At 40.9% G+C, this 27,717-nt stretch overlaps 1 protein-coding gene and 2 gene segments (V, D, J or C); all 3 read left to right on the top strand.

The window, feature by feature from the left end:
- Positions 1–3,906: 3,906 nt before the first annotated feature.
- Positions 3,907–4,402, top strand: LOC114565609 (T-cell receptor alpha chain V region CTL-F3-like; the record flags this gene model as incomplete). The annotated part of the segment is given in 2 exon segments: positions 3,907–4,004; positions 4,095–4,402. Coding segments are annotated over 2 exon segments (354 nt in total), but the record flags the coding sequence as incomplete, so codon positions are not given.
- A 2,619-nt stretch (positions 4,403–7,021) lies between these two features.
- On the top strand, positions 7,022–8,949 carry LOC114566048 (T cell receptor alpha variable 18-like). The segment is given in 4 exon segments: positions 7,022–7,127; positions 7,216–7,500; positions 8,079–8,130; positions 8,935–8,949. Coding segments are annotated over 4 exon segments (398 nt in total).
- Positions 8,950–15,136: 6,187 nt separating this feature from the next.
- LOC114565603 (uncharacterized) lies at positions 15,137–27,455 on the top strand. Its single transcript, XM_028593772.1, has 7 exons — positions 15,137–15,230; positions 15,546–15,920; positions 20,365–20,739; positions 25,237–25,602; positions 25,783–26,055; positions 26,830–26,926; positions 27,401–27,455. The coding sequence occupies exons 1-7, from the start codon at positions 15,179–15,181 to the stop codon at positions 27,420–27,422; spliced, it is 1,560 nt and encodes a 519-aa protein (XP_028449573.1). The 5' UTR covers positions 15,137–15,178; the 3' UTR covers positions 27,423–27,455.
- Positions 27,456–27,717: the final 262 nt, after the last annotated feature.

Raw genomic sequence — 27,717 nt, 5'->3', positions numbered from 1 at the left:
TTTTTAATAAAACACAAAAACCCAACTTGGTTCTAGTCTCAGTCTGTCCTATTTGTTTTTATTTTACTAAACTCTGAAAAACTCTCACCCCCCCAACTGCAAAGGAAACTTCCATGAAAATCACTAAAAGCATAATCAGCTTGATGTTGAGAAGAAGTGCCGCACATCAGAGAGGATGTCTAGTTTTTTATTCTACTGCAATACTCATTTTGCAGCCCTGGGTTCCATGAACAGCATAAAGCCAGAAAGTACTGAAGAACATGTTGCAGAGAGCAGAAACATCAACCTGACCTGTACATATGAGGGTGCTATCTACAGTATCCAGTGGTACCGACAATACCAGAGATCCAGACCAGAGTTCCTGCTCTCCATCACAGAGGGAGGGTTGATTCATCCAACTGGTTCTGATTTCTCAGCTCACATTGACAAAAAACGTTAAAGAAACTTGTTAAACTGGGGATCATCTCAGCTAAGGTGTCTGACTCTGCTGTGTACTACTGTGCTCTGCAGCCCACAGTGACAGGAAACACCAAAACTCTTTGGATCAAAGACAACGCAATACTCCACAACATCCACCAGAGGGAGTCACACACTGTTGAAGGGCGACATTATCAAGTAGGAGGTGCACTACTTCTGCACTGTGTTCAACCATTCAGTCAATAATAAGAGCTGCTGTGAAGAGAACAATTCTCAGACTGAATGTTGAACATCAGCTAGTTTCTCCTGTTGATTTAAACCTTGTTGTAGAGATGAAACATTGGCTGTGGATCATTCTTGTTGCTCTTCTCTTTGGTAAGATACATAGAAGTCTATTGACTTCATTTTCTCTACTTTTTCCAGAAGTAATAGTTGGAAACAAAATATATCCTGTAGGAGATGAAGTCAGTAAAAGAGAAGGAGAATCTGTCTCACTCAGATGTGACTATGAGATTAATTTAGAATATATTAGACTTCACTGGTGCAGACATCATTCTCAACTTCAGGCCCCTCAGTTTATACTCTGGAAAGGAGCAAGAGAGGACGAAACTGAATATATCCCAGATAAGCGATATGAATCCAAAACATCAGAAATCTCAACTGAACTGACCATAAAGACACTAACCCTGGCAGACACAGGTCTCTACTACTGTGCTCTAGAAACACAGTGATACAAAGTGTAGAAGAGGCTGTACAAAAACCTGAACACAGATATCTGACTACTCTTCAAAGAGGAGGGAAGTGGTATTCAAACCACAGCTTCATATCAGATGGATTCTGATTATTCCAGTTTTATCAGAGTCCCTGTGGTTACAGCTGCTAATGTAACACTGTGGGAGGATTCACATGAGCAGCAAATCCACATCAATGACAAACCAACTGTATGATGGTTCAAACACAAGACACCATGACAATAAATACATGGACACTGACTTACCTACTAAATCCTCTTCAGGTGGGCCATTAGGCCACAATGAGCTCCTTCCATTGTTCAACATGTTGATCTGCATCCAAAATAGACACTGAAACACTAACTAGAAAATGCATTTCCTGCAGAAAATGCATGGGAATGTTGAATAACTGAATTGCTAAAGCTAAACTAGATGAACAGCTTAAATCCGTAAAAGAGAAGTTGAAGAAGTGAGAATAGTTGAAAAAGTGGAAATCGGTTTAATAAGTATGAATTTCATTAAAAAGTTGAATAACACCACTAATGTATAAAATAATGTATTTTCTAACTGAAATTATGAATAAGTATGGAAGACTTACAAATGCTGTGATAAACATTGATGAAAATGCGGACATATGTAACAAACAACTTGTAAGTTGGAAGCTGAACTGCACATAAGTTAAGACCTGAAATACATTTGTAGAAAAGCTGGAAGCTAAACTTTAATACAGTCAAAAGTGGAAGTTTCAATAAATTGACTAAACAATTTATTATCAGCCATATCCATTGCATAGAACAAACAAGCAGAAACAGAAAAACAGAGACAGAGAAAGAGAGAGAAGAGAAGAAAGAGAGGAAAGAGGAGAGAAGGAGAGAAGATAGGAGAGGAAAAAGAGACGAAAGCTAAAAAGAGAGGAAAAAAAGAGAAAATGTAATCAACATTCAATTTCTATATATGTCAGTGGTAACACGCCTCTGGAGCAAATATGGGTGTAAGTGTCTTTAAAGGGGCGCTATGCAGTTTTGGCCAATTCATTACTGTTTTCTCGCTTTTTGCTCACAGGTTTCTCTATAGAGCTCCCCTACAGGTTTCTCTATAGAGCTCCCCTACATGTTTCTCTATAGAGCTCCCCTACAGGTTTCTCTATAGAGCTCCCCTACAGGTTTCTCTATAGAGCTCCCCTACAGGTTTCTCTATAGAGCCCCCCCTACAGGTTTCTCTATAGAGCTCCCCTACAGGTTTCTCTATAGAGCCCCCCTACAGGTTTCTCTATAGAGCTCCCCTACAGGTTTCTCTATAGAGCCCCCCCTACAGGTTTCTCTATAGAGCTCTCCTTACGGGTTTCTCTATAGAGCCCCCCCTACAGGTTTCTCTATAGAGCTCCCCTACAGGTTTCTTTATAGAGCTCCCCTACATGTTTCTCTATAGAGCCCCCCCCCCTACAGGTTTCTCTATAGAGCTCCCCTTACGGGTTTCTCTATAGAGCTCCCCTACAGGTTTCTCTATAGAGCCCCCCCTACAGGTTTCTCTATAGAGCTCCCCTACATGTTTCTCTATAGAGCCCCCCTACATGTTTCTCTATAGAGCTCCCCTACAGGTTTCTCTATAGAGCTCCCCTTACGGGTTTCTCTATAGAGCTCCCCTACAGGTTTCTCTATAGAGCCCCCCCTACAGGTTTCTCTATAGAGCTCCCCTACATGTTTCTCTATAGAGCTCCCCTACATGTTTCTCTATAGAGCTCCCCTACATGTTTCTTTATAGAGCTCCCCTACAGGTTTCTCTATAGAGCTCCCCTATAGGTTTCTCTATAGAGCCCCCTACAGGTTTCTTTATAGAGCTCCCCTACATGTTTCTCTATAGAGCCCCCCTACAGGTTTCTTTATAGAGCTCCCCTACATGTTTCTTTATAGAGCTCCCCTACAGGTTTCTCTATAGAGCCCCCCTACAGGTTTCTTTATAGAGCTCCCCTACAGGTTTCTCTATAGAGCCCCCCTACAGGTTTCTTTATAGAGCTCCCCTACAGGTTTCTTTATAGAGCTCCCCTACAGGTTTCTATATAGAGCTCCCCTACAGCTTCAGAATAGATATTTGGCAGCTCCAATGTTTACTCATGTCTGACTCCTCGCTCGGTCAGTCTGCCGTTTCTTCTTTCTCTGTTCCTTTGACAATGCTTTTCTAGCTCTCTGCTTCTTTTTTGCCAGCTCAGCCATGACGATAGTGTGAAAATTCCATCGCTAACTTGTTAGCCGGTTCCTGAATGTGTGCATTGCCGTGAAGCAATTTGTTACATCGCAAGACCTGATATCACACAATACTCCTATAACCATTACAATGACTCCGAAGCCGTACAGTTAAGGTAAATTATGCTAAAAATCTGCATAGTTCTCCTTTAAGAATTGCTATACTATACATTCAAGAGACATTCTCAACGGAGCATAACACTTGTTGTTCATTCTCAGTTTACTTTCTAAAGAGAAATATTCAAAGGCATGTACAGTTCCACTACAATTACCACCTTTTATATGTTAGGGAACAAAGTGAATCTGCACCAGCTGTAAAACAGGAACCATGTCAGCTGAAAACTACAATGTCAAAAATCACAAAATCACTTCATACAAGAAATGTTACACTAGGAAAGGAGAGAGGGACAAAATGTGTCAGGTGTAAAGTAGTCAGTAGGGGGAATAACCCAGGGCTGTAAATGAGGTTCCTCCTTCTAATCCACCAACTTAGTGTTGATGAAGACTAAACAGAGAGATCACAGCCTTCTTTATACTTGCTGTAGCTCAGAGTTACTCCACACTGCAGATATGAAGCCTCTGTTCATCTCAGTGTTGCTGGCTGCTATGAGCCTTGGTATGAACACAACTCTGTTTCTTTGATATCAATCCAACATTGATATGATTCTTTAACAGCACACTGATTCTGTTTGTTGCTGTTTTACAGAATGCAGAGCACAAAAAGACAACGTGCTGCAACCAGAAGGAGATGTGACTGGTACTGAAGGAGAGGCAGTAACACTTGGCTGTCTATATAACAGCAGTTCAACTAATTCAAATCTCTTCTGGTACAAACAGGATGGAAACAACAGCCCCAAATTCATTCTGAGCCGTGTTAAAGGGGATGAAGGGAACACACCAGATGAGTTCAAGGAAAGATTTTCATCTACACTGAATTCCAGCTCAAGATCAGTTCCTCTGAAGATCCAGAAGCTTCAGCTGTCTGACTCTGCTGTGTACTACTGTGCTCTGCAGCCCACAGTGACAGGAAACACCAAAACTCTGTACAAAAACCTTTAGAGCAAAGACAACAAAATACTCCACAACATCCAGGGAGTCACACACTGTTAAACTTCAAATTGATGCAATTTAGAATCACTTTACCTTAGAAATGTAAGAGAGAGAAGTGACAATACAGAGCTACGAGGAGACAGAGAGACTCAGGGAGGAGCTATTTCTAGATCATGTCTGTTAAGGAAGGGCTTAACTTTAGCCAGGAGAGGAAGCTGGAAAAAGATCATTCTGACAACATTGCTGAACTGCTTAGGAAATTTCATGCTGCAATCAAATGTAACCCCCAAATGTTTGACATCTGACTTAGTGTATGAAGCCAGAGCTCCCAAACTCAAAGCTGGATCGTTTAGCATGCATAAAGTACTGAAGATGATACACTCAGTTTTATCTTCATTAAAATTAAGAAAGTTTTGTGAAAGCCACAACTTAATATCATTAATGCAACTAAACAGGGAGTTTAGTGTGACACTGTAATTTGGTTTCAAAGACAAATACATTTGCAAATCATCTGCATAACAATGAAATGACAGGTTGTGCTTGCCTATAATATATATAATAGCCCCTAAAGGTAACGTATATAAGGAAAACAGGATGGGGTCAAGTATTAAACCCCTAGGTACAGCACAAGAGAGAGGAGCTGGTGATGAGGAGAGGTCACCAATCATGATAGAGAAGCTCCTTTTTGCCATATAGGAGCTAAACCATTTAAGGTTTCAACAATTTAAGCCTTGATCAAGGCGAGAAAGGAGGACAGCATGGTCCACTGTATCAAAATCCACTGTGAGGTCCAAGAGCACTAAAACAGCAGGATTCCCGGCATCTACAGACAAGACAATATCATTGTGTACTCTCAACAGTGCAGACTCAGTGCTGTGACGTGATCTGAAACCAGATTGAAACTTTTCAAACAGAGAGTTTTGTTGTAAAAAGGTTTGCAACTGTATGAAAACAACTTTTTGCAAAACCTTTGAAAGAAAAGGCAGATGAGAGACAACACTGTGGGGTCAAGATGAGGCTTCTTAAGTAGGGGCCTGACCACAGCATGTTTAAAGGCAGCTGGGACAGAACCTAAACTAAGACAAGAATTTAAAAAAGTAAGTAGAGTCGACCCAATGGTGCTATTAAAAACCTCCTTCACCATCCTGGTGGGAACAGTAGGTAGGTTTCATGTGTTGCACTACCTCAGTAAACACCGTCACAGAAACTGGCTTAACTGGAACAAACTGCAGGTCCGCTGCAACTCTCAGTTCTTTTAAATCAAGGCTGAAGACCTATCTTTTTGATGTTGCCTTTCTTTAAATAAACTATTTAGTTTAACTGTTTTAACTGCTCTTTCTTTAAATTCTTATCATTTTTTAGACTGAAGTTGACACTGTATGATATTCTATAACTGCTCTTTAATGTTTAATTTCTTATACTGCACTGTAACTTTTATTCACATATTATATCTCTCAGTTCTTTGGGGTTCTAGTTAGATCAATTAATATAATTGATTATTCCAATGACATTTTGCAGAAAAAGACATATTTGTGATTATTTCTTTGATACGAGTGTGACAATAGATTACAGAAGAGACAGGCTGTGGACTGTCAAGAAAGTTAGTTTGATAACTAACAAAAGGGTCTGAAGACCAAAACAATTACAACTGAACAGAAATAGTCTGAGAAACTATTAAATTAAGAATAAAATGAATAGTCTACGAAACTAGCACGTTTCCTGACTATTAGAGACGGTCTGAAAACCGTTCCGGATTTTGCAAGGTTTGCCGAAGAAAAGAACTAAGCCTTGTGGTGACGACTGCACTGAAAAAGAGTATACTAAAGCTTCTGTAACTATGGGGAATGAAACCTCCATGTGAAGCATCTGGACCCATTGTTGGTGAGATGAACCAGAGATATGGACCGAACTGCTTGAGATGTCTGACATATTGGTCCTTTCTTTAATTAACCTACTTTATCTGCTTTTATATGTTTAACTGTTTTAACTGCTCTTTCTTCGCATATTTTATCTCTCAGTTCTTTAAATTCTTATACTGCACTGTAAAATATATTCTTGTCTTTTAAATTGTTTTTAATAGTTTTCTAACTGCTCTTTCGTGTTTTATGTAAAGCACTTTGAATGCCCTGTTGCTGAAATGTGCTATATAAATAAAGCTGCCTTGCCTTGCCTTGCCTTAAATTCCTCAAACACAGAAGAGTGCACAGGAGCAGCAGTTACAAACAATTTAGACATAAAACATTATGAAAGTACGAGAGTGCAGAGTCAGAGTAAATAAGTTCAGTAGGACTTGATAAAAACATGGTATACAAAATGTTTGAAAAGGCATTCATGATTTGGGTAAATTTAATTCATTATAACTCTGTTGTCTTCATTTGGTGATGATTGCTTCATGACTTGATTAGGACTCGCAACACAAAGTTAAGGAATTGGAACTTGACTTAGGACTTCACTCGGCACATCCTTGTCTTGACTTGGGACTTCAGTGAAATGACCTGACACTTAATTGTGACTTGCAAAACAGTGACTTGGTCCCACCTCTGCCCTCAACAGATGATGAAGAAGAAGGACCAATGATGTGAAGGCCCAGATCCATCAGAGTATCAATGCTCTTCCTCTCTCTCCTCCCCTCTCACTGCAGACATGAAACACTGGCTGACTAACATCCTGATTCTGACTCTCTGGCTAGGTAACTATTTAAACCTTCTGATTGTTCATGTTAGATCAATCATCTTTATTGATTTATGTCTTCCTCTGCATGTTCTCTTCTTCCCCAGAGTGTAAAGGAGAAAACAGTGTGACCCAGCCACCAGGAGATGTCATTACTACTGAAAGAGAGACAGTTACTCTTGACTGTACATTTGAGACCAGTGACACATATCCCTATTTGTTCTGGTACAAACAAGAAGTCAATGATTTCCCAAAGTACATGCTGAAGCGTTACTCAAACACGCTCCAGAGTTCCAGAGAGAACGATTTGATGCTACAATCAACAAGACATCAGTTCCTCTGAAGATCCAGAAGCTTCAGCTGTCTGACTCTGCTGTGTACTACTGTGCTCTGCAGCCCACAGTGACAGGAAACACCAAAACTCTGTACAAAAACCTTTGGAGCAAAGACAACACAATACTCCACAACATCAACCAGAGGGAGTCACACACTGTTAAACTCATAGACTGTATATTATTAGTCAGCACATCCGGTTTCGCAAAGTGCTGCAAATGCGGAAGTGCCTTAAACCTGCATTCTATCTGAATTCCAGCAGGGGGCGAGACGTGCGGTTGCAAAAGGAGGTCGGTTTCTGTAGAAGTCTATGAGAAAGTGACCCACTTCTCACTTGATTTATTACCTCAGTAAACCTCTTCATAATGAGTTTATGGTCTCAATCGCTAGTTTTAAGTCTTCTGCAACACAGAATGATGTTCATGTTTTGAATTATGGTCTCATTGATTTTAAAATCGGCGATAAAGCAGAGGGTGTTTTAGGGCGTGGCTATGATGTGATTGACAGTTTGCGGCCTGTCAATCATGACAAGAGGTTTAGCAAAGCTTATCCAAGGCACGTCACTTCATTTTGGAGTTTGACCAGCTTTCTTCGTAGTGACTGTGACACTTTGGTTGCCTAATAATGTCTTGTTCAGCGTTCGGTTGGACGACAAGACACTCAAAGGAGTCGGCAGTTCAGTTTTTCTGGTAAGTAACGTTAATTTTTTTTAAATACTGTTTTTCGTTAGCCAACGTTAGCATCCCAATTAATATCAGATTGCTAGCTAGATTGCACCTTGCTAACCAAGCTAGCGGGCTAACATTATGCAGACCTTATGAATGGATTCAAATTCATTTACGTTACAGTCGTATACAGTAGGTATGCATAACGGTCTCGCCGGTGATCTATTTTTAACCATATGTGGTGTTATTGCTAATCGATGCGCATGCCTCCCTAACCCGCAAGCTAACACTACCATTACATGTAACGGTAGCTAATGTTAGCTTAAAATCAAAGCCTGATATAGCTAATGCTATGGTGCAAAGTCATATTAAACCCTATATTCGCACGGGATTAGAATAATTTTGGGGCCGCGTGTGATTTAGAAATTCCGCCTCACATCTGAGTTTCGTGTGGCGCATTCGCACAGGACAAGCAGAGACTGTTTTTACTTGAATGTAGTCTAGAATCACTTTACCTTAGTAGTGTAACTGAGAGAAGAGAAAATCCAGAGCTACGAGGAGACAGAGAGAGTCAGGGAGGAGCTGAGCTGTTACTGAACTATAGAAGAGAGAGGAACTTCTATATTCAACAGAGATCAATACACAAACCATCAACATTACCTTTATTCAACATGATGTCACTGCAGCATTGTGTGATTTCTCTGATGGTTCTTTCCATTCTAACAGGTATGTTAGATTATGCAGCATTAAAGGTTTATTCCAATAACATCTGCATGTGAATCATTTGAGCATTGTACAACATGAAATAACAGTTATCTCTTCCTTTAGGTGTCAGCTGTGTAGAACTCACTCCAGTCCAGAAAGAAGAGAACAGTTTAGAAGGCAGCTCTGTTACTCTGTCCTACAGATACTCCAAACAAGCAACTGGTAGTGATGAGTTTTACTGGTATCGACAATATCCAGGAAAACCACCAGAGTTCCTCATCTCTCATCTGGAATCAGGAAAAAAAAGGCAAAATACAAACTCTGGACTGTCTGTTTCTGTAAGTGAGGATAAAAAAGTAAGATAAAAAAGAAAGAAAGAAAGAAAGAAAAGTTTATTTAGGCTCTTTCACCAGAGGGGCAGCTAAGCCAATCTGGGCAAACGGGCCGTTGCCTGGGTAACTATAGCCCGTACCTGTCGCTGGACCAAAATTTCATCTTTTTCTTCACTGCTGTTTTATCCTTTATACCATGTAGCAAAAGTTTATTTTTCTGGCCCCGCCCACTGATGTTTAACTCAACCAATGAGATTACTTCTGTCTCCAGAGCAGAAATGTTTGAGGAACTAAAAGCACAATCAGCTTGATGTTGAGAAGAAGGGCTGCACATCAGAGAGGCTGTTTAGTTTTTCATTCTACTGCAGTGGAAGAACATTGCTCATCTGCTGTCTGTTTGGCTTTAACAACTCCAAAGACATGTTGCTTTACCTGTTTTTACTTTTCTCTCCCTTTATAGGTGAGTGTTAGAACAGAGATCAAAGTCTCATATAACCTGCTGTATTAACCAGTTACTTCATAACTAGAGGTTTATCTGTGTAAGTTAATGATAACTAATGTGAATAATACTCATTTTGCAGCCCTGGGTTCCATGAAAAGCATAAAGCCAGAAAGTACTGAAGAACATGTTGCAGAGGGCAGAAACATCAACCTGACCTGTACATATGAGGGTGCTATCTACAATATCCAGTGGTACCAACAATACCAGAGATCCAGACCAGAGATCCTGCTCTCCATCACAGAGGAAGGATCATTTTATCCAACTGGTTCTGATTTCTCAGCTCATATTGACAAGAAAGGGAAACGTGTTGATCTACAGATCATCTCAGCTAAGGTGTCTGACTCTGCTGTGTACTACTGTGCTCTGCAGCCCACAGTGACAGGAAACACCAAAACTCTGTACAAAAACCTTTGGAGCAAAGACAACACAATACTCCACAACATCCACCAGAGGGAGTCACACACTGTTAAACTTCAATATGATGTACTCTAGAATCCCTTTAGAAGAGTAACTGAGAGAAGTGAAAATACAGAGCTAAGAGGAGACAGAGAGACTCAGGGAGGAGCTGAGCTGTTACTGAACTATAGAAGAGAGAGGAACTTCTATATTCAACAGATTTCAACTCACAATCCACCAACATTACCTTTATTCAACATGCTGTCACTGCAGCATTTTGTTTTCTCTCCTGTTTCTTTCCATCCTCACAGGTAAATTAGATTATGCAGCATGAACAAGTTTGATTCAAATAACATCTAAATTGCAATTATTCATTGAGTGTCATACAACATGAAATAACAGTTATCTCTTCCTTTAGGTGTCAGCTGTGAAGAACTCACTCCAGTCGAGAAAGAAGAGAACAGTTTAGAAGGCAGCTCTGTTACTCTGTCCTACAGATACTCCAAACAAGCTGGATATACTGATTATTTCTTCTGTTATTGACAATATTCAGGAAAGCCACCAGAGTTCCTCATCTTTCACTTGGGATCGCAAAATGCAACAATATCTGGACCGTCTAGATTTGCAGATTTCCTCAGCTAACCTTACAGACTCTGCTGTGTACTACTGTGCTGTGAGGCCCACAGTGACAGGAACCACTAAGGGCCCTAATTTAATGATCTGAAACGCAAGTAGCTTTGTGGGCGGATAAGTGACTTTTGCGCCCGACGCAAATCTAAAATGGGTCAGTCTGAAGTAGCTAGGTGTAGTTTGAGCGCAACGTGCAATAAACCAATCAGAGAGTCATCTCACATTCCCTTTAAGGCAAAGTAATAAATGCCTGTCTTGACCGAGTGGTGATGTTGCTGCTTCTCTCGGGCGCATCTCCTCAAGTCTGGAGAGGATTGCTGCAGCCATGGAGCGTGGGCCTCCAAACGCACCACCTGCTCCTCTTGTGCCCCTTCCTCCTCCCCCCCACTCCATCTCCGTCCAACCGCTCCACCAGGAGCACATCGCACATTGCCACTCCCAGACCAGATTCCGCCGGAGTGTCCAATCCCGCCGTAGTTCAACATCACGTCTCCTTAAGTCCTCTAATATTTCCTCATTTATGTCATCGACACATCCATGATTCATGGAAATGTTGTGTAAAATACAACAAGCCACAAAGAATACTGCGACCTTTTGAGGACTGTATTGTAAAGTACCTCCTGACTTATCCAAACACCTGAAGCGCATTTTCAGTAACATTTTTCTTTGTAATTATGTATGGTTTGCAAAAATGGGAACTGCTGCATCCGTGTAGATGAGCAAAACAAAGTGTATGCGCGTTGTGCACACGCTACATTATGGCCAAGCATGCGCCCCTAAAATAGCATCTGAATAACGCGCCACTGACTTTAGACCAGGTTTTTCCTGGTCAGTGGGGAATCCCCGGGAGCGCAAATACATTCCCTAATTTACCCACGTGTGTCTGTGGAGGGAAAAGTCTGCTGGGCATCGGGTGCAAAATAGGAATGATACATGCGTCGGTGTACAAAGGCTATTGCTCTGAGTGCAAGATAGGGCCCCAAAACTCTGTACAAAATCCTTTGGAGCAGAGACAACACAATACTCCACAACATCCACCAGAGGGAGTCACACACTGTTAAACTTTTTTCATGATGTAGTCTAGAATCACTTTACAGAGAGACTCAGGGAGGAGCTGAGCTGTTACTGAACTATAGAAGAGAGAGGAACTTCTATATTCAACAGAGATCAATACACAAACCATCAACATTACCTTTATTCAACATGCTGTCACTGCAGCATTGTGTGTTTTCTCTGTTTCTCTCAATTCTAACAGGTATGTTAGATTATGCAGGATGAACAAGTTTTATTCTAATAACATCTGAATGTGAATCATTTATTATGTATTTTACAACATGAAATAACAGTTATCTCTTCCTTTAGGTATCAGCTGTGAAGAACTCACTCCAGCTGAGAAAGAAAAGAACAGTTTAGAAGGCAGCTCTGTTACTCTGTCCTACAGATATTCATCTGGTAATTATTTCTTCTGGTACCGACAATATCCAGGAAAACCACCAGAGTTCATCATCTCCCACTCTGCTTCAGGAATAGTAGGAAACAACAATACCGTAATTCCTGGACTGAAGATTGAAGTGGAGGACAAACAAATCCTCATGATCATCCCCTCTGCTGCACTGTCTGACTCTGCTGTGTACTACTGTGCTCTGAGGCCCACAGCAACAGGAAACACCAAAACTCTGTACAAAAACCTTTGGAGCAAAGACAACACAATACTCCACAACATCCACCAGAGGGAGTCACACACTGATAAACTTCAATACGATGTAATTTAGAATCACTTTACCTCAGTAGAGTAACAGAGAAATGAAAAGACAGACCTACAAGGATACGGAGAGACTCAGGGAGGAGCTGAGCTGTTACTGAACTATAGAAGAGAGAGGAACTTCTATATTCAACAGAGATCAATACACAAACCATCAACATTACCTTTATTCAACATGCTGTCACTGCAGCATTGTGTGATTTCTCTGATGATTCTCTCCATCCTCACAGGTATGTTAGACTATGCAGCATGAAAAAATTTTATTCCAATGACATCTGAATGTGAATCATTTATTGTGTCTGTTACTATATGAAATAATTAAGTTATATCTTCCTTTAGGTATCAGCTGTGACAAACCTACTCCAGTGGAGACAGAAAAGAACAGTTTAGAAGGCAGCTCCGTTACTCTGTCCTACAGATACTCCAACCAAGCAGGATATAATGATTATTTCTTCTGGTATCGACAATATCCAGGAAAACCACCAGAGTTCATCATCTTTCATTTGGGATCGCAAAATGAAACAACCTCTAGACTGTCTGTTTCAGTGAGTGAGGATAAAACCAAAACGGATCTTCAGTTCTCCTCTGCTGCAGTGACAGACTCTGCTCTGTACTACTGTGCTGTGAGGCCCACAGTGACAGCAAACCCACAGTCTCTGTACAAAAACACAAGCTGACACACTGACAAGCTGCTGGAAGACTTTTTTCTACACTGTTGTACTGAACTTTGTACCTCCACTAGAGGGAGACATTATCAAGTAGGAGGTGCACTACTTCTGCACTGTGTTCAACCATTCAGTCAATAATAAGTGCTGCTGTGAAGAGAACAATTCTCAGACTGAATGTTGAACATCAGCTAGTTTCTCCTGTTGATTTAAACCTTGTTGTAGAGATGGAACATTGGCTGTGGATTATTCTTGTTGCTCTTTTCTTTGGTAAGATACAAAGAACATCATGGTTTCATTTATATAAACTGCAGTTCAGAGCAGAAATCTCTGAACAGTTTCTGTCCAGAGTAACAATGTACGGTTGACATTTTCCACTGTCTTCTCCTTTCAGCCTCATGAACAATGTTAGTCTAATGACTTCTTTTTCTTTCCTTTTCCAGGATTAATAACTGGAAATAAAATCTTTCCTGCAGAAGATGAAGTTAGTAAAAGAGAAGGAGAATCTGTCACACTCAGATGTAACTATGAGAGTACTGAAGAATATATTACACTCCACTGGTACAGACATAATTCTGACATTCAGGCACCTCAGTTTATACTCTGGAAAGGAGCAAGGAAAATTACAACTGAATATATCCCAGATAAGCGATATGAATCCAAAACACCAGGGAAAACAACTGAACTGACCATAAAGACACTAACCCTGGCAGACACAGGTCTCTACTACTGTGCTCTAGAAACACAGTGATACAAAGTGTAGAAGAGGCTGTACAAAAACCTGAACACAGATATCTGACTACTCTTCAAAGTGGAGGGAAGTGGTATTCAAACCACAGCTTCATATCAGATGGATTCTGATTATTCCAGTTTTATCAGAGTCTCTGTGGTTACAGCTGCTAATGTAACACTGTGGGAGGATTCACATGAGCAGCAAATCCACATCAATGACAAACCAACTGTATGATGGTTCAAACACAAGACACCATGACAACAAATAAATGGACACTGACTGACCTACTAAATCCTGTGAACCATTAGGCCACAATGTTAAAATTTCCCATAGACTTTAATGGGAAATCTTGGTTAAATCGCTTAACATAGCTCAAAACAACCCCTCTTTGTGGCCATACTGTATCACCATACTTTAATGTAGAAAAATAATTAAAAGTTTAAACTGAAGACAAGACTTTTGCCTTTATCGGGCTGAATGTGTATTCTGATATCATGCACGGTTTCTACCAAATGACTTTTGGTGACGTTTATGTATCGTCCAATTTTCAGACCTTTCAGATTTTCCAATATGTGTGTATGGGACAGAATGTTGAGAGCCAGAGGGGAGGACTGAGGGGGGAGCTGCAGTACGATTCTCTGAACATTTTCCTCAAACAAATTGCTCTCTCCTCTACAGTTTTCACTCTTCATACATCATGGTTGATCAAAATGTAGGAAATGTTGTGCTGGTCGCAGACATGTAACTATGGAATCCACCGGACTTAAACTTTTGGTTGTGTTCATACCAACTGCTGATAGAAACAATGAAAATAGATAGGCCACAATGAGCTCCTTCCATTGTTCATGTTGATCTGCATCCCAAATAGACACTGAAACACTAATAAAACTGAAAGCACTGGTTGTTTATATTCCATAACATCATAATTCACAGAAGAACTCAGTAGAATGACATTTTTACCGCTGAAGATTTTACCAACTTAAAAATGTCATGAAAACAGAAGCTTCCCCATCAACTCCAACATCTTTGAATTTGATCTCAAATGGCTACAGAGGACCAAAAGATACTAAACTGCCACTTTACATTGAAGAGACATTATAAAAAAGCATAAAACATAACATGTTGAAATATTAAGTCTCAGTTTACTTTCAAACTTTCTAGAAATAAATACTAAAGGCATGTACAGGTACATTACAATTTAAGAAAATGAGGAACTAAGTTAATAACCACAATCACATTTAATGCTCCGTCTCAGCTCTACAGTCAGTCAGTCAGTGTCTTTCTCATCGCTGCTGCAGGTTCAACATTCAAGTCAAACATTAAATCAACTCATTAAAAAAAGTAAGGATGGCAGTTTGGGACCGAAAGATTTCCTGTTGCTTCACGTTACTGCTCGCTGGTAAGACATGGACTTTATTTACGTTACGTTAATATCTTTAATGACGTTTTTGTCATTTATGCTTCTGAAGTTGCAGCTCTGAATCTGTTTTATTATTTTTCTTGTATAGTTTTCTGTTTTAGTAGCTGAGTCCCATATGTATAGTTGTTTTAGGGTCTCTCTCCTCTCTGGCTGTAGTAGACAGTTTCAATGTATCGTGTCGACGACTGCTGTAATTTGTCAATGACTGTCATGTTAGTGCTGTTCAGTAAAAAGGACTTTAACAGGGTACATGTCATGTCCTTCGTTCCTAAACTCACTGTGTTGTTGTTCCAGGTGCTCTGGGTCAAAGTGTGAACTATCCAGATCCTTTTTGTGGTGTGATAGGATCAACAGTAACCCTCCCTTGCTCCTTCACACCACTGAAGTCTGTTATGGACGACAATGGAAAAGAAGTTTTGATCAAGGTCGTCAGAGTCGTCTGGTGCAAGAACCATGAATTCTGTTTCGGAGAGACTCCATGTGTGTACGACAGCGAATCAAACAACACCGACCCTCGTTACAGATACCTGGGAGACAAGAAGGGAGACTGCACTTTACAGATCTCAGATTTACAGGAGGAAGACGGAGCAATTTTTCGCTTCAGAGTGGAAACTAATGACAACAGAGCAACTTTTACTGGCCAACCAGGAGTGAAAGTCAGAGCTGCTGGTAAGAGCATCCTATGATAATAATAATATAAATAACTTAACCCTGTTAAATTGTCATAGATGGATTTTTTCATAGTTTACCATGGTCTAGTTGTGTAGTTGTTTTATGGTCTCTCTCCTCTCTGACTGTAGTCATGTCGATGACTGCTGTAGTTTGTCAGTGACTATCATGTTACTGCTAAGTAAAAAGTACTTTAACAGGGTAGGTTTGATAACATGGTTTGATACAAAATAAACATATATAACACACTGACACCAGTAAGATGTTTACACAATAAAATCTGTCAAACCCTTAGAACTCCATTATCTAGTCCTAATGGACAAATTACTGGGGGGCAACGATATTTGAAAAATACAGACTAATCTCATGAAGTGGCGTATGTATCAAGACGCATACTCGCTTTTTAGCATGTTTATCAATGCCGTTTGGCCTCCATTGACTTACATTACCTTGCAATTGCGTGTGAATTTACACCGTAGCGAATAGTATGAAAGCCCGAAAATCCGTGTAGGGAGGTTGGTCGGGGGTGGACGGGTCAAACAACACAGGACTTTTTCCCAGGAGACCGGGGATCGTGTCCCACGTGTCACGTTTCCTAAACCTAACTGTTGCTTTCTTCTTATCCTAAACCCAACCGTGCCGTTGTTGTCCGGCATCCCATTGTTTTCCTAAACCCATCCCGTCCGCTGTATACGGCGTAGACATACACGCAGACAGGGGCGTCGGACTGGGGGTAAAACCGATACTGATTACCAGGGCCCAAGGGGAGAGAGGGCCCTTGAAAAGTCTGTAATATATTTTATTCCACCTGGATATTTTCATTTCCTAATTAAATTTCATAATGCATGTCAGATGAAATGTAAAATTAGTGTATTGGCTGAATAACTTGGTTGATTGACTACATTTTGTATACAAAAAAGACTATCTAAGGTCTCACCCACCCATTGCTAATGTGCCAAATGGTTTAGTCCATCTGCACGCATTTTGTTTACGTTAGCTAGTTCAGTTGAGCATCTGGTGGAGCGCAAACTTCTCCTGTAGAAATGTCTTTCTCAAAGAAAGCCAAATCATGCTGCCAAAAAGAAAGGAAAGACAGGAGAAGGAGAGAAAACAGAATGAGGGGAAACAATTGGTAACTGACTTCTTTTCAAAGAAAGGTGAGCACAAACTAAAAAACGAAATCCATGGTGCTAAACTGCTTGAATATCTCTGTGAGTGTTAGTGCTAAAAACAAACCGAGACAACCCATTGAAAGAGCAGAACATACACTTTCAAATTATAATTTGGTTATACATGTAATCTGACGTAAAGGCTAAATAAATAAACTACACTAGCAATGCTGTTTGCATTTAACACACCATTGTAATAGCCTAATTTAAAACATGTTTAATTTTAAATGAATAGGCTGTAATGTCTATAATTAGCAATAATAGGCTAATCAGTGTCATAGGTAGCTTGGTAGCTCATTGGTAGATACATATCATGTCAACATTATAGTTATGTCAGATTCAGTAGAAGCAGATGTTAACATTGTGAAACACATGGCCCTCAGTTTCAGAAACTGTCCCACCAGGTAGCAACAGACCCCTCATCCTCCTTTTTGGATTTGAAACAAGGGAAGCTTATATCAAAATTAAAGCAAACCATGTTTAGCCATTTTGACTGAAAGGTGTTAAGTAACACTAACATCTTAGTGTGTTTTACTATATATGGTTACAATTAGGATAAGAGGTTAATATCAGATGTATCCTTCATAAAGAAAGATGACAGAGAACATCTGATTGAGGATGATGGGAATGAAAACAGCAGGGAGCTCTGAGCACAGTGTGGAAATGAGAGATGAGGAACTGGAAAGTAGGCAGACCAGTGCAGACCAGTTTTTGCCAGAGGATCCAGGACTATGGCCAGATACATGAACCGATGATCAGAGAGACACCATAGTACGCAGGGTGGCAAGTAAAGGTACAGAGAAAACAAACCAAATGTAGTTGTAACTACAGTAAAGTAGGCTAGAGAATGTTGAGGAATGAGGTTTGAAATGTGTTTTATCAGGGTACTCTAAGCATTAAAGTTAATAGTTATTACCATATAAACAGCTAGGCCTACAGATTCATGTGTACAGAGGCCCAATTCTTTTTTTATTTCTTTTTTTGGGGGGGGGGAGGGGGGTGTTGAGGAACATGGGGGCCCATCAGGACTGCCTATGCATAGGGCCCAGGGTCTGGTGCTACGCCCTTGCACGCAGATAGCTCAAAATGTGTACAGATAACACGCCACTTGGCTTAAGAAAGTGGCGTGTATGTTTACGCAAAGTCATGATGTCACGTTGGAAAAATAAATAAGTAAATAAAAGTGTCCAGTAACCGACATTAACTTCAAAAGGCAGCAGTATCAGAGGGAAGTTTTTTGGAATACAAGATTTTAGACCAACTATGCACATATTTATCTCTGTAGGGACCTTTTATATGTTGACAGGCACTTATAACATTATAAGTCTGTCAGCAGCAACAATATTGTCCTAGGTTTCTGATGTTTTTAAAAGCGCAATATGATTATATTGTCTTTTAGTCAGCATAGTTTTTTTTCTTAACATTCTAAATGAAAGCTAGCAAAGTTTTGTAGGAATAGTGAGAATTAGCCACCTTTGTTGCCCACAGTACCTCTGCAGTTAGCAAGGGCTTTGTTTCTGGACACAGCACCCAAAATGCTCCCGTGGTGGACGAGAGAGTAGCGCTGCAGCTGGCAGTGGTTGTCACCTTGGTCATCGGGGTGAAAAAAAAGATGAAAAAAAAGATAAAACTGGCGATGCGGTGAGTGGATTCATGCGCAGCAGCAGCGGGTCCTAGTCTTTCTCAAGCCATGTCTTGTGTTTGTCTAAGTGAAGCCATTAGGGGTGGTACGGTTCACGAAAAAACATCCGGACCGTTCGGTCCGCTTGTCTCGGTTCGGAGCGTGTGTGTGCCGCACGGTTCGACGCATGCGCAATGTGGCCTCGTGCCCGTCAGGTGCCCCGTATGTGACCTCAGTGTGTTTCCCTTTCGCGCAAAAGAAGAGGTGTGAACAAGTTACCAACAAAACGTACAGCGAAAGACAAAAACATTCCAGGCCGTCATGCCAACCTGTAAACATTTTAACATCAATGTACCTGGAACGATTTTTCACTCGCTGAAGCGGCTTCAGTTTAGATCCTGTCGGGTCTCTGCAGCGGGCAGGGCTGCTCAGTTCTCCCCACGACTGGCGCGCACACACACACACACACACACACACACACACACACACACACACAGACACACAGACACACAGACACACACACACACACACACACACACACACACACACACACACACGGTGGATGCAGGAAAAAACGGAGAGGAGACGTAGCCTATACAGGAGGGCCTGACAGCTACAGTCGTTATTATAAGTGCAATGATAAGTCCAATAAGTACTTTATCAAACCAAATGTGTGTCCCAGCCCAGGATAGGAAATGAACTAACAATGTAAACTGTTTTTATGTTTAACGTATTCTGACTTATTCAAAAGATGGAGCTTTAAGAGTTCCTCTCTTTTTCTTTTAAAGGATACATTTTTGTAAGAGCTACACTGAAGTTGGCAGTTTGATAAATGCAAGTTATTTCAATTGATATTCTGTAATATTTCAATCTTCATGTGCAAAAAAAGGCACATTAGGCTACATGATATAACTATATAATTATTTAATACTGTATCCTACATTGTGGATAATTAAGCTATATACCGTATGCTGAAGTATATTTCTGGAGTGTTAAAGATTAAAAGAAAAAATAACAAGAACCGTACAGAACCGAAAACCGTGACCCTAAAACCGTGATACGAACCGAACCGTGGGTTTTGTGAACCGTACCACCCCTAGAAGCCATACATTGGTAAAATGGCATTTTCCTGGAATTGTGCTAATGTACATCTCACAAAATTAAGTGACGTGATTGCCCGAAGTTTAAAATATTGTTGAACCAATATGGATCTTAACTGAACCACACTCTATTATACAGGAATTTGTGAAGAAAATGATCGTTCCTTTTCCAAAACTTTTTGTATTTATTTATCTTTCCCAAACTTCTCCAGGTCTGGAAGTTGCTATTTTCAAATTTCATGACTTTTCCAGGATTTCCATGACCATACAAACCCTGCTACTACAATCTACTACACCCTTTTAGGGGTTAGTTCTTAATGTAAACACTAACTTGTTCAATGCGTTCACTGAAAATCTCTTTAAAATTTGAGCTAAACTGGTAAACCTGATTGATATTGAATTAAACATGTTATCGAATCGGAGCCTTGTGAATTCGGAATTGAATTCGTAAAACCTTTGGTGATATACCCAGCCCTTTTTATGAGTTTTCACATCAAAGTGTTCACTCTAAGTCAAGTTCCTTCATTCCTAAACTCACTGTGTTGTTGTTCCAGGTGCTCTGGGTCAATGTGTCAACTATCCCGATAGCCCTGTTTGGGCTATGAAAGGATCGACCGTCACCCTCCCCTGCTCCTTCACACCACTGAAATCTGTCAACAACAATGGAAAAGAAGTTTTGATTGAGATCAACAGAGTTGTCTGGTGCAAGAACCATGAAACCTGTTTCGGACAGACTCTGTCTGTGTACGACAGCGAATCAAACAGCACCGACCCTCGTTACAGATACCTGGGAGACAAGAAGGGAAGCTGCACTTTACAGATCTCAGATTTACAGGAGGAAGATGGTGCAACTTTTCGCTTCAGAGTGGAAACTAATGACAGCAGAGCAACTTTTACTGGCCAATCAGGCGTGAGACTAGGAGTCATAGGTAAGATAGGGGTGGTGATAGCGCCGTGGATCTGACACATGCCTTTGGTGTTGGAGACCAGGGTTCGATTCCCACTGCAATACATCAACCAATGTGTCCCTGAGCAAGACACTTAATCCCTAGTTGCTCCAGAGGCGTGTGACCTCTGACATATATAGTAAGTCACTTTGGATAAAAAACATGTAATGTAAGCGTATCCTATGATAATGTTATCAAAAACGGCAACACGATTGTCTGATGTAGCAGAAAACCAGTAGGATTGTTTTGAAGGACATGTTCAATGCAAGTTTTTTTATATGACAACAATGCTAAAGCCAGGATTTTGTCCTTTGAAATTTTATAATCGTCAACATAGCAGCATCTAACAACTCTGCTGCACTAGGAAGTAATGATTACATTAGATAAGATTACATTAGATAATACTTTATTCATCCCACAATGGGGAAATTCACTTATTACAGCAGCAGTTTTTCCACAATAAAAAAAAAACAATGGACAACCAAACAAACAAACAGGCAAACAAGATACAATGTGCAAAAAGGATTGAATGAATGTAAAGTGGCATTATATAAAAAGTATTTAAGCAAAGTAAAGTGAGGTGGCTATAATGCGAAACATCTTGTAATTTAAGTAACTAATTGACGTGAAATTAGATTGAATAATATGTAATTAAATAACAGCAAAAGTAATTAACCATAATATAAATTATATTGAAAAAGTAAGTACTCGGAATGGAAAAATATAAATACAGATAATAACAAAGATATACATAGAGCCATGATGAGTGGTGGGTAATTGAAACAGGAAATTAAAAAAACTACAACATTATCGGGTGCTGCGGTACGTCTCCTTCTTACACAGTGGGTGTATCAGTCTGCTGCTGAAGGAGCTGCTCAGGGACCCCAGTGTCATGTAGGGGGTGAGAGGTTTTGTCCATGATGGATGTCAGCTTGGCTAACATCATTCCCTCCCCCACCTCCTCTATGGAGTCCAGAGGACCGTCCAGGGGCCTCATTTATAAAACTGTGCGTAGATTCTATTCTGAAAGATTTCGTGCGCAAAAAAGTCAGAATGTTTGTGGCGCACACCGGTACGCACTCTTCTCGTTATAAATACAGACGTGCGTTACCTTATGCGGTCGTGCACGAGCCTCACGCTCCTTCCAAGGTCGTCCCATATTTGTCCTAATAAGGTCCAAGTTAATCAATCAATGAATATTCCAGTCTTGAAAGGAGCCCTTGATCCCCAATCACGAAACGGAAAAATGGGGAACAAACCCGATTCAGTGATTGTGAGATCGATGTGCTCCTAACAGAAGTAGAACATCAAAAACAAAAAGTTAATAATGTAATGTAACATATTTAGCTCAATTACCAACAATACATTCATCATTTATGGTTCATATTTGCCATTTACCCCTGTGAGATCACATTTATGATCATATGATTGTTTTTTGTGAGAAAGGAAATTCAATTATTAAAAAGGTAAAACATAGAAACAAGATTTTGGATCATTATTGGTGCAAAACAGGTGAAAGTTAGCCTGGCTGACACCAGACCCTTCTCAGTTGGAACTGAGAGTGGGTCTGGGAAAGCTTCATTGACAGTTCATTTCCAAAGGGGTGTCACCAACGAATGCCACTCAAATGCCTCTGGACGCAATTGGATAGTCCTTCAACCAATCAGACCAACGTTCCGGGTGACGCTTTTCACATCCAATATCCAACTAAAAAAAATTTGATTCTGGTTTTTGGTGTCGTCCCTCCTCGCCCTACTTTTTCCTTGCAGGTGTTGCATATTGCAAACTTGTTATCTTCTGCACACACGCTGAAGAATTTCCAAACAGCTCACATGTTGCAGGTTAATTCACGAGGTTCCCTACATGTGGGAGAATAGTGCGGACACACGCTTCACACCGCAAGCGGGTACGCACACACACACGGCGGAGAAGTTGAGAGGAGGAAAAAGAGTCCGTGTGTGCGTGCGTCCTTGAGAAGAGAACTGTAACTCGTATAACTTATGTTGTCAGTTAATTGTAGTATTGACCTGCATGAAATCGGCATATGTCACACTGACCTGCGGGTCGCCGAGCACGTGAAGCACGGCTTCGGTAGCCGTCATGTTGAATGTAAACAAAAAGCTGCTCGCCGTCGCTGCGCTATCCTCGTCGTGTAAAGCCCGCGTCAGCGGTTGTGTTTGGTGTAAAGCCCGCCTCAGCGGTTGTGATTGGTGTTAAGCCCGCCTCAGCGGTTGTGATTGGTGCCTCAATTTTGAGGACATTGGAAATGGGCTTGAATAGGCTCTTCGCCAGACTGACTTGCAGAGCAAATCTCAAATTTGCCGGAAGTTCGTCAGGGTTTACCCAGGGTAGGTGCAAGTGCTTGAAACGTAACAATTTGGTAACTTGTATGGTAACTGTGTGGGAATAGCAGGTGCAGAAAGACAACATTCCCACACACAGACACCTACAATCAGACGCTCGCTCTCCTGATCAGTCTATTGAGTCTGCTCCTGTCCCTGTCTGGCAATGCAAGACTAGCATCAACCTAACAATGACATTGTGTGACGTTGGGTTTAGTGTTCTCAACCTGTAGCCTGGTTGACACCAGACCCTTCTCGGTTGTAACTGAGAGTAGGTATGAGCAAGCTTCATTCACAGCCCATTTGCAAAGAGGCGTCACCAACGGATGGTGCTCAAATGCCTCAACGCAATTCCATCCGTGTGATGTAGCAACGACAGCAGCATCCATGTAAAGCCCGCCTCAACGGTTGTGATTGGTGCCTCGATTTGGAAAAATTGGAAATGGGCTTGAATGGGCTCTTGGCCAGACGGACTTGCAGAGCAAATCTGAAATTTGCTGGAAGTTCGTCAGGGTTTTTCCAGGCTACTCAACCTGGCAAGTCCCGTGAACTTCGACGATGGGGAGGAAAGGCTGGGGGAGACGAGTCTTTTCAGTATTTGAATTTGAACTTCCGTAACCATTTTAAATGCTAGCTGTCTATATTACATATTGGACATTTAATGTAAACTTAACTTGGTAAATATATTCTCTGAGAATCTATTTAACTGGTATTATATCTGAAATTTTCCTAACCTGATTGATATTGACTCAAAAATGTTATCAAATCGGGAATCATCTGTGGTACCCAGCCCAGTTTTTACATCAAAGCATTCACTCTAAATCAAGTTCCTTTAAAGCTGCTGTAGGTAAGATTGTGAAGATCCAGGACTTTGCCAACAAATTTGAACATCGACAACTTCTCAGTCCCTCCCCCCTTTCTGCTGCAGCCCAAACAGTCTCCTAAGCCCCTCCCACACTAAGGGAGTTTGACAGAACTGCTGGTACGTCAGACAACATTTTCAATAAGTAAACACTAACACAATGTTAACTTTACTCACCAACAGTAAAACAATGCTAACTAGCAGGCTACCGTTTCTGCCATTTCAGCATCATACCAGACCGACCACTGTGCTAACGTTACTATCATCCTCACCAACTCCTAATAACCAAGTGAAAGATAAATCATTCATGGTAATTATGTTACCTGTCGAGAAGAAATGCGGCTACGTTCTTCAGATCTTTAAAATCCCAGAGCTCATGCCACCTCTGAAAAGGCACGCCAATATTCACCAGAGTTTCGGGAAACCTTTCTCCAGCTTGTGCGTGGGGAAGGGGAAGGGGAGAACACTCTTAAATGCGTGAGCGTGCCTGAGCAGTGATTGACAGGCAGATAGACACCGCCTGTTGCCCTGATTGGAGAAAATCAACCGGGAGCGGTGGAATTTTGCCAATCGCACTACAGGCTGTAGGTGGTGCCAGAGGAGCTGGATTTTTTTATATTACATAATTCATGTAGTTCTACTGGAACATAGGGTCAGTTTCAGCAAATATGACAGACAGTTAGTTTTATAAGACTTACCTAATGCATCTTTAAGGCTCTGACACACCAACCTGATGGCCAACCGTCGGCAGAAAAGGCAGTTGGACTGATCAGCCTCTCGAGTTAGTCAAAAAAGTGCCTTGGAACACAACAAAACAACGCCGACTTGAGCATACGTTCTGCGCGCGCGCAAAACATCTCCATAACAGCAAGCGGCACTAATTTGTATTGTCGCCCCAAAAATGAAAACCGGAAATGACGTAACATCTCTTTAGACCTAGTAAACACAGAGCACGCTGTCATCAGTCATTGTTTTCATCAGAGAGTGGTGATAGTAGTCAAGAAGGATCGTTAAGGAGATACTGGCATTGTCAGCTCTCGGGCTTCTTCTTGTGGAAGAAGCCCTGGTTCACTAGTCAAGGGCTAGCACTCCACCAATCAGATTGGTCATTGAGTCCGACTGCCCACTGGCTGATTCAACAAGTCGAATCGGCCAAAATGGATGCCAACTGCTCCTCCGACTTGAGTCAGCGACCTCGCCAGACTGTCCGACGGCCAATAATCGGGTTGGTGTGTCAGAGCCTTTATTCCTAATCTCACTGTGGTGTTGTTCCAGGTGCTCTGGGTCAAAGTGTGAACTATCCAGATCCTATTTGTGGTGTGATAGGATCAACAGTCACCCTCCCCTGCTCCTTCACACCAGTCGTTGATGATGCAGGAGCACCTTTGATCAAGGGCGTCAGAGTCGTCTGGTGCCAGAACGAGGAATTTTGTCTGCTTACCACTACGTCTGTGTACGACAGCGAATCAAACAACAACAACAACCCTCGTTACAGATACCTGGGAGACAAGAAGGGAAGCTGCACTTTACAGATCTCAGATTTACAGGAGAAAGACGATGCAACTTTTCGTTTTAGAGTGCAAACTAATGATCGCAAAACAACTTTTACTGGCCAACCAGGAGTGAGAGTCACAGTCGAAGGTAAGAGCATTTAAAATTACATTTTTTAAGATTATATTAAGTGAGAATTTGCATTAGTTGTTGTTTATAGTAAAACATTTTAATGCACTTCCGGCTAAATTTGCTCAAAACTATGTACTGAATTTATTAATCAAGGACTTTTATAATGCACATTTATTTTATTTGTCATATTTACTTTAGATGGTGCTCAGATGAAGATAAGAAGCTCCAGAGATGACAGAGTGTTTAAAAAAGGTGAAGCAGTCACACTGAACTGTTCTGCTGCAAGCTGTACTATCCACCAACTGGATGTCACCTGGTTCAGAGATGGCTTCGCCCTCTGTGAGTCTGGCCCCGCCCTCCATCTGGGTTATCTGACTGCAAAGGATTCTGGGAACTACACCTGTGGTTTGAAGAGGAACAACCACAACCTCTCCGCAGCGTATAGCCTGCACGTGGAGGCTGACGAGGAAGGTTTGTTTGATCAGTTTTCTGTTTGTAGGAAATACTTATTTAAACTTAAATAGAGTTGTGAAGTAGGAAAAATCTATTACTGAGGATGTCAATGATTAACGGTGTCCTTGAGCCCTGTAAGTCCTATAATTAATGAATTCAAGTATCAAAAGAGAGAAGTCGTCTCAGTCCGTGTTTTGACAGACACACGGGGGGCGAAGTTGAAAATCGAAATCAGCCAAACTGTATAAACAGTAGTTTATACAGTTGTAGCCCTCATTAACATGCCGACATGTTTGCAACATTTATAAAGCGCCTCTCAGTCTACACTAGTTGATATTTGATCATGTCATCAAAAATGTAATTATTGGGTAAAATGTATTTGGCCTTTTCATTAATTTGGCCAAAAACCGAAAGAGTTTAATTTGTTGCTATTCTGACTACTATTCAGTAGCCGAACATTCGGTGCATTACTAGTCTACAGTAGAGTTTAGATTGTGTGTGTGTGTGTGTCTGTGTGTGTGTTTGTGTGTATGTCTATGTGTGTGTGTGTGTGTGTGTCTATGTCTCGGTGTGTGTATGTGTGAGAGTCTGTGTGTCTTTATGTGTGTGTGTATGTTTCTGTGTATGTGTGTGTGTGTGTGTGTGTGTGTGTGTGTGTGTGTGTGTGTGTGTATGTGTGTGTGTGTGTGTGTGTGTGTGTGTGTGTATGTCTGTATGTGTGTGTGTGTGTGTGTGTGTGTGTGTGTGTCATTACTAGTCTACAGTCCAACATCCTTCTGATCTGTTTCACAGGAACAATAGCATTTGACACACTGCTGGCTGTTCGTCTGCTTCTCTTCACTCTGCACACTGTTCTCGTCGTCATAGTGACGTCCATCATCATCAAAAGGTAACTCTCAAATCAGTCTGCTGAGTCATGTTCCTGTATTTATATCAGTCTGCTGAGTCATGTTCCTGTATTTATATCAGTTTGCTGAGTCATGTTCCTGTATTTATCATTCTGCTAAGTCATGTTCCTGTATTTATATCAGTCTGCTGAGTCATGTTCCTGTATTTATCATTCTGCTAAGTCATGTTCCTGTATTTATATCAGTCTGCTGAGTCATGTTCCTGTATTTATTCCTCAGAACAAATACATTTCTACATGATTCTGAAACACGAGAGTTCGTAGTCGTTAATTTAGCATTTTATTAAACTGATCTATTATGTAACTCTACTGCGTTTGAGCTTTTATCATTAAACTGTATTTTAGTTCATCTTAAGTTATTTGTGAAGCACTTTGTAACTTGAGTTTGTGTCAGTAACATTTTTAAAAAACAGTAATATGCTAGATTCTACTCTATTTCTACATCCTTCTTCACAGGACGTGCGTTTGCAAAAAATAGATGACGGTGTAGGTGAGTCACTAAACATCCTTTACGGTTATTTTTATTTTATATTTTATTTATAATATATATATATATATATATATAAATATATATATGCACATTTTTTGTCACATACAGCAAACATCTCCTCACTATCTGCTAGCTGCCTGTCCCCTGAAAACGCGGTCTCTGTAGAAAGCCCGGGCTCCACAAACGCCAAGAAAAACAAACTGTGAAAGCAAACTGACCCCCCCAATCGCACCAAGTCCACCGAAATATAGGTGTGAAAGTGCCGTTAGAGTTGGGTGCTGCC

Source organism: Perca flavescens, chromosome 12, assembly GCF_004354835.1.
Source record: "Perca flavescens isolate YP-PL-M2 chromosome 12, PFLA_1.0, whole genome shotgun sequence".
NCBI classification, from domain to species: Eukaryota; Metazoa; Chordata; class Actinopteri; order Perciformes; family Percidae; genus Perca; species Perca flavescens.
Note: the sequence above shows the minus strand (reverse complement) of the source record. Positions and strands in the feature narration are given on the sequence as shown.

What these genes read in the sequence shown, in the direction of transcription:
- LOC114565603 (XM_028593772.1), top strand. Translation starts at nt 15,179, where the DNA reads ATGGCAGTTTGGGACCGAAAGATTTCCTGTTGCTTCACGTTACTGCTC. An exon ending in CTTCACGTTACTGCTCGCTG is followed by an intron (nt 15,231 to 15,545) that starts GTAAGACATGGA and finishes TTGTTGTTCCAG; the next exon opens with GTGCTCTGGGTCAAAGTGTG. An exon ending in AGTGAAAGTCAGAGCTGCTG is followed by an intron (nt 15,921 to 20,364) that starts GTAAGAGCATCC and finishes TTGTTGTTCCAG; the next exon opens with GTGCTCTGGGTCAATGTGTC.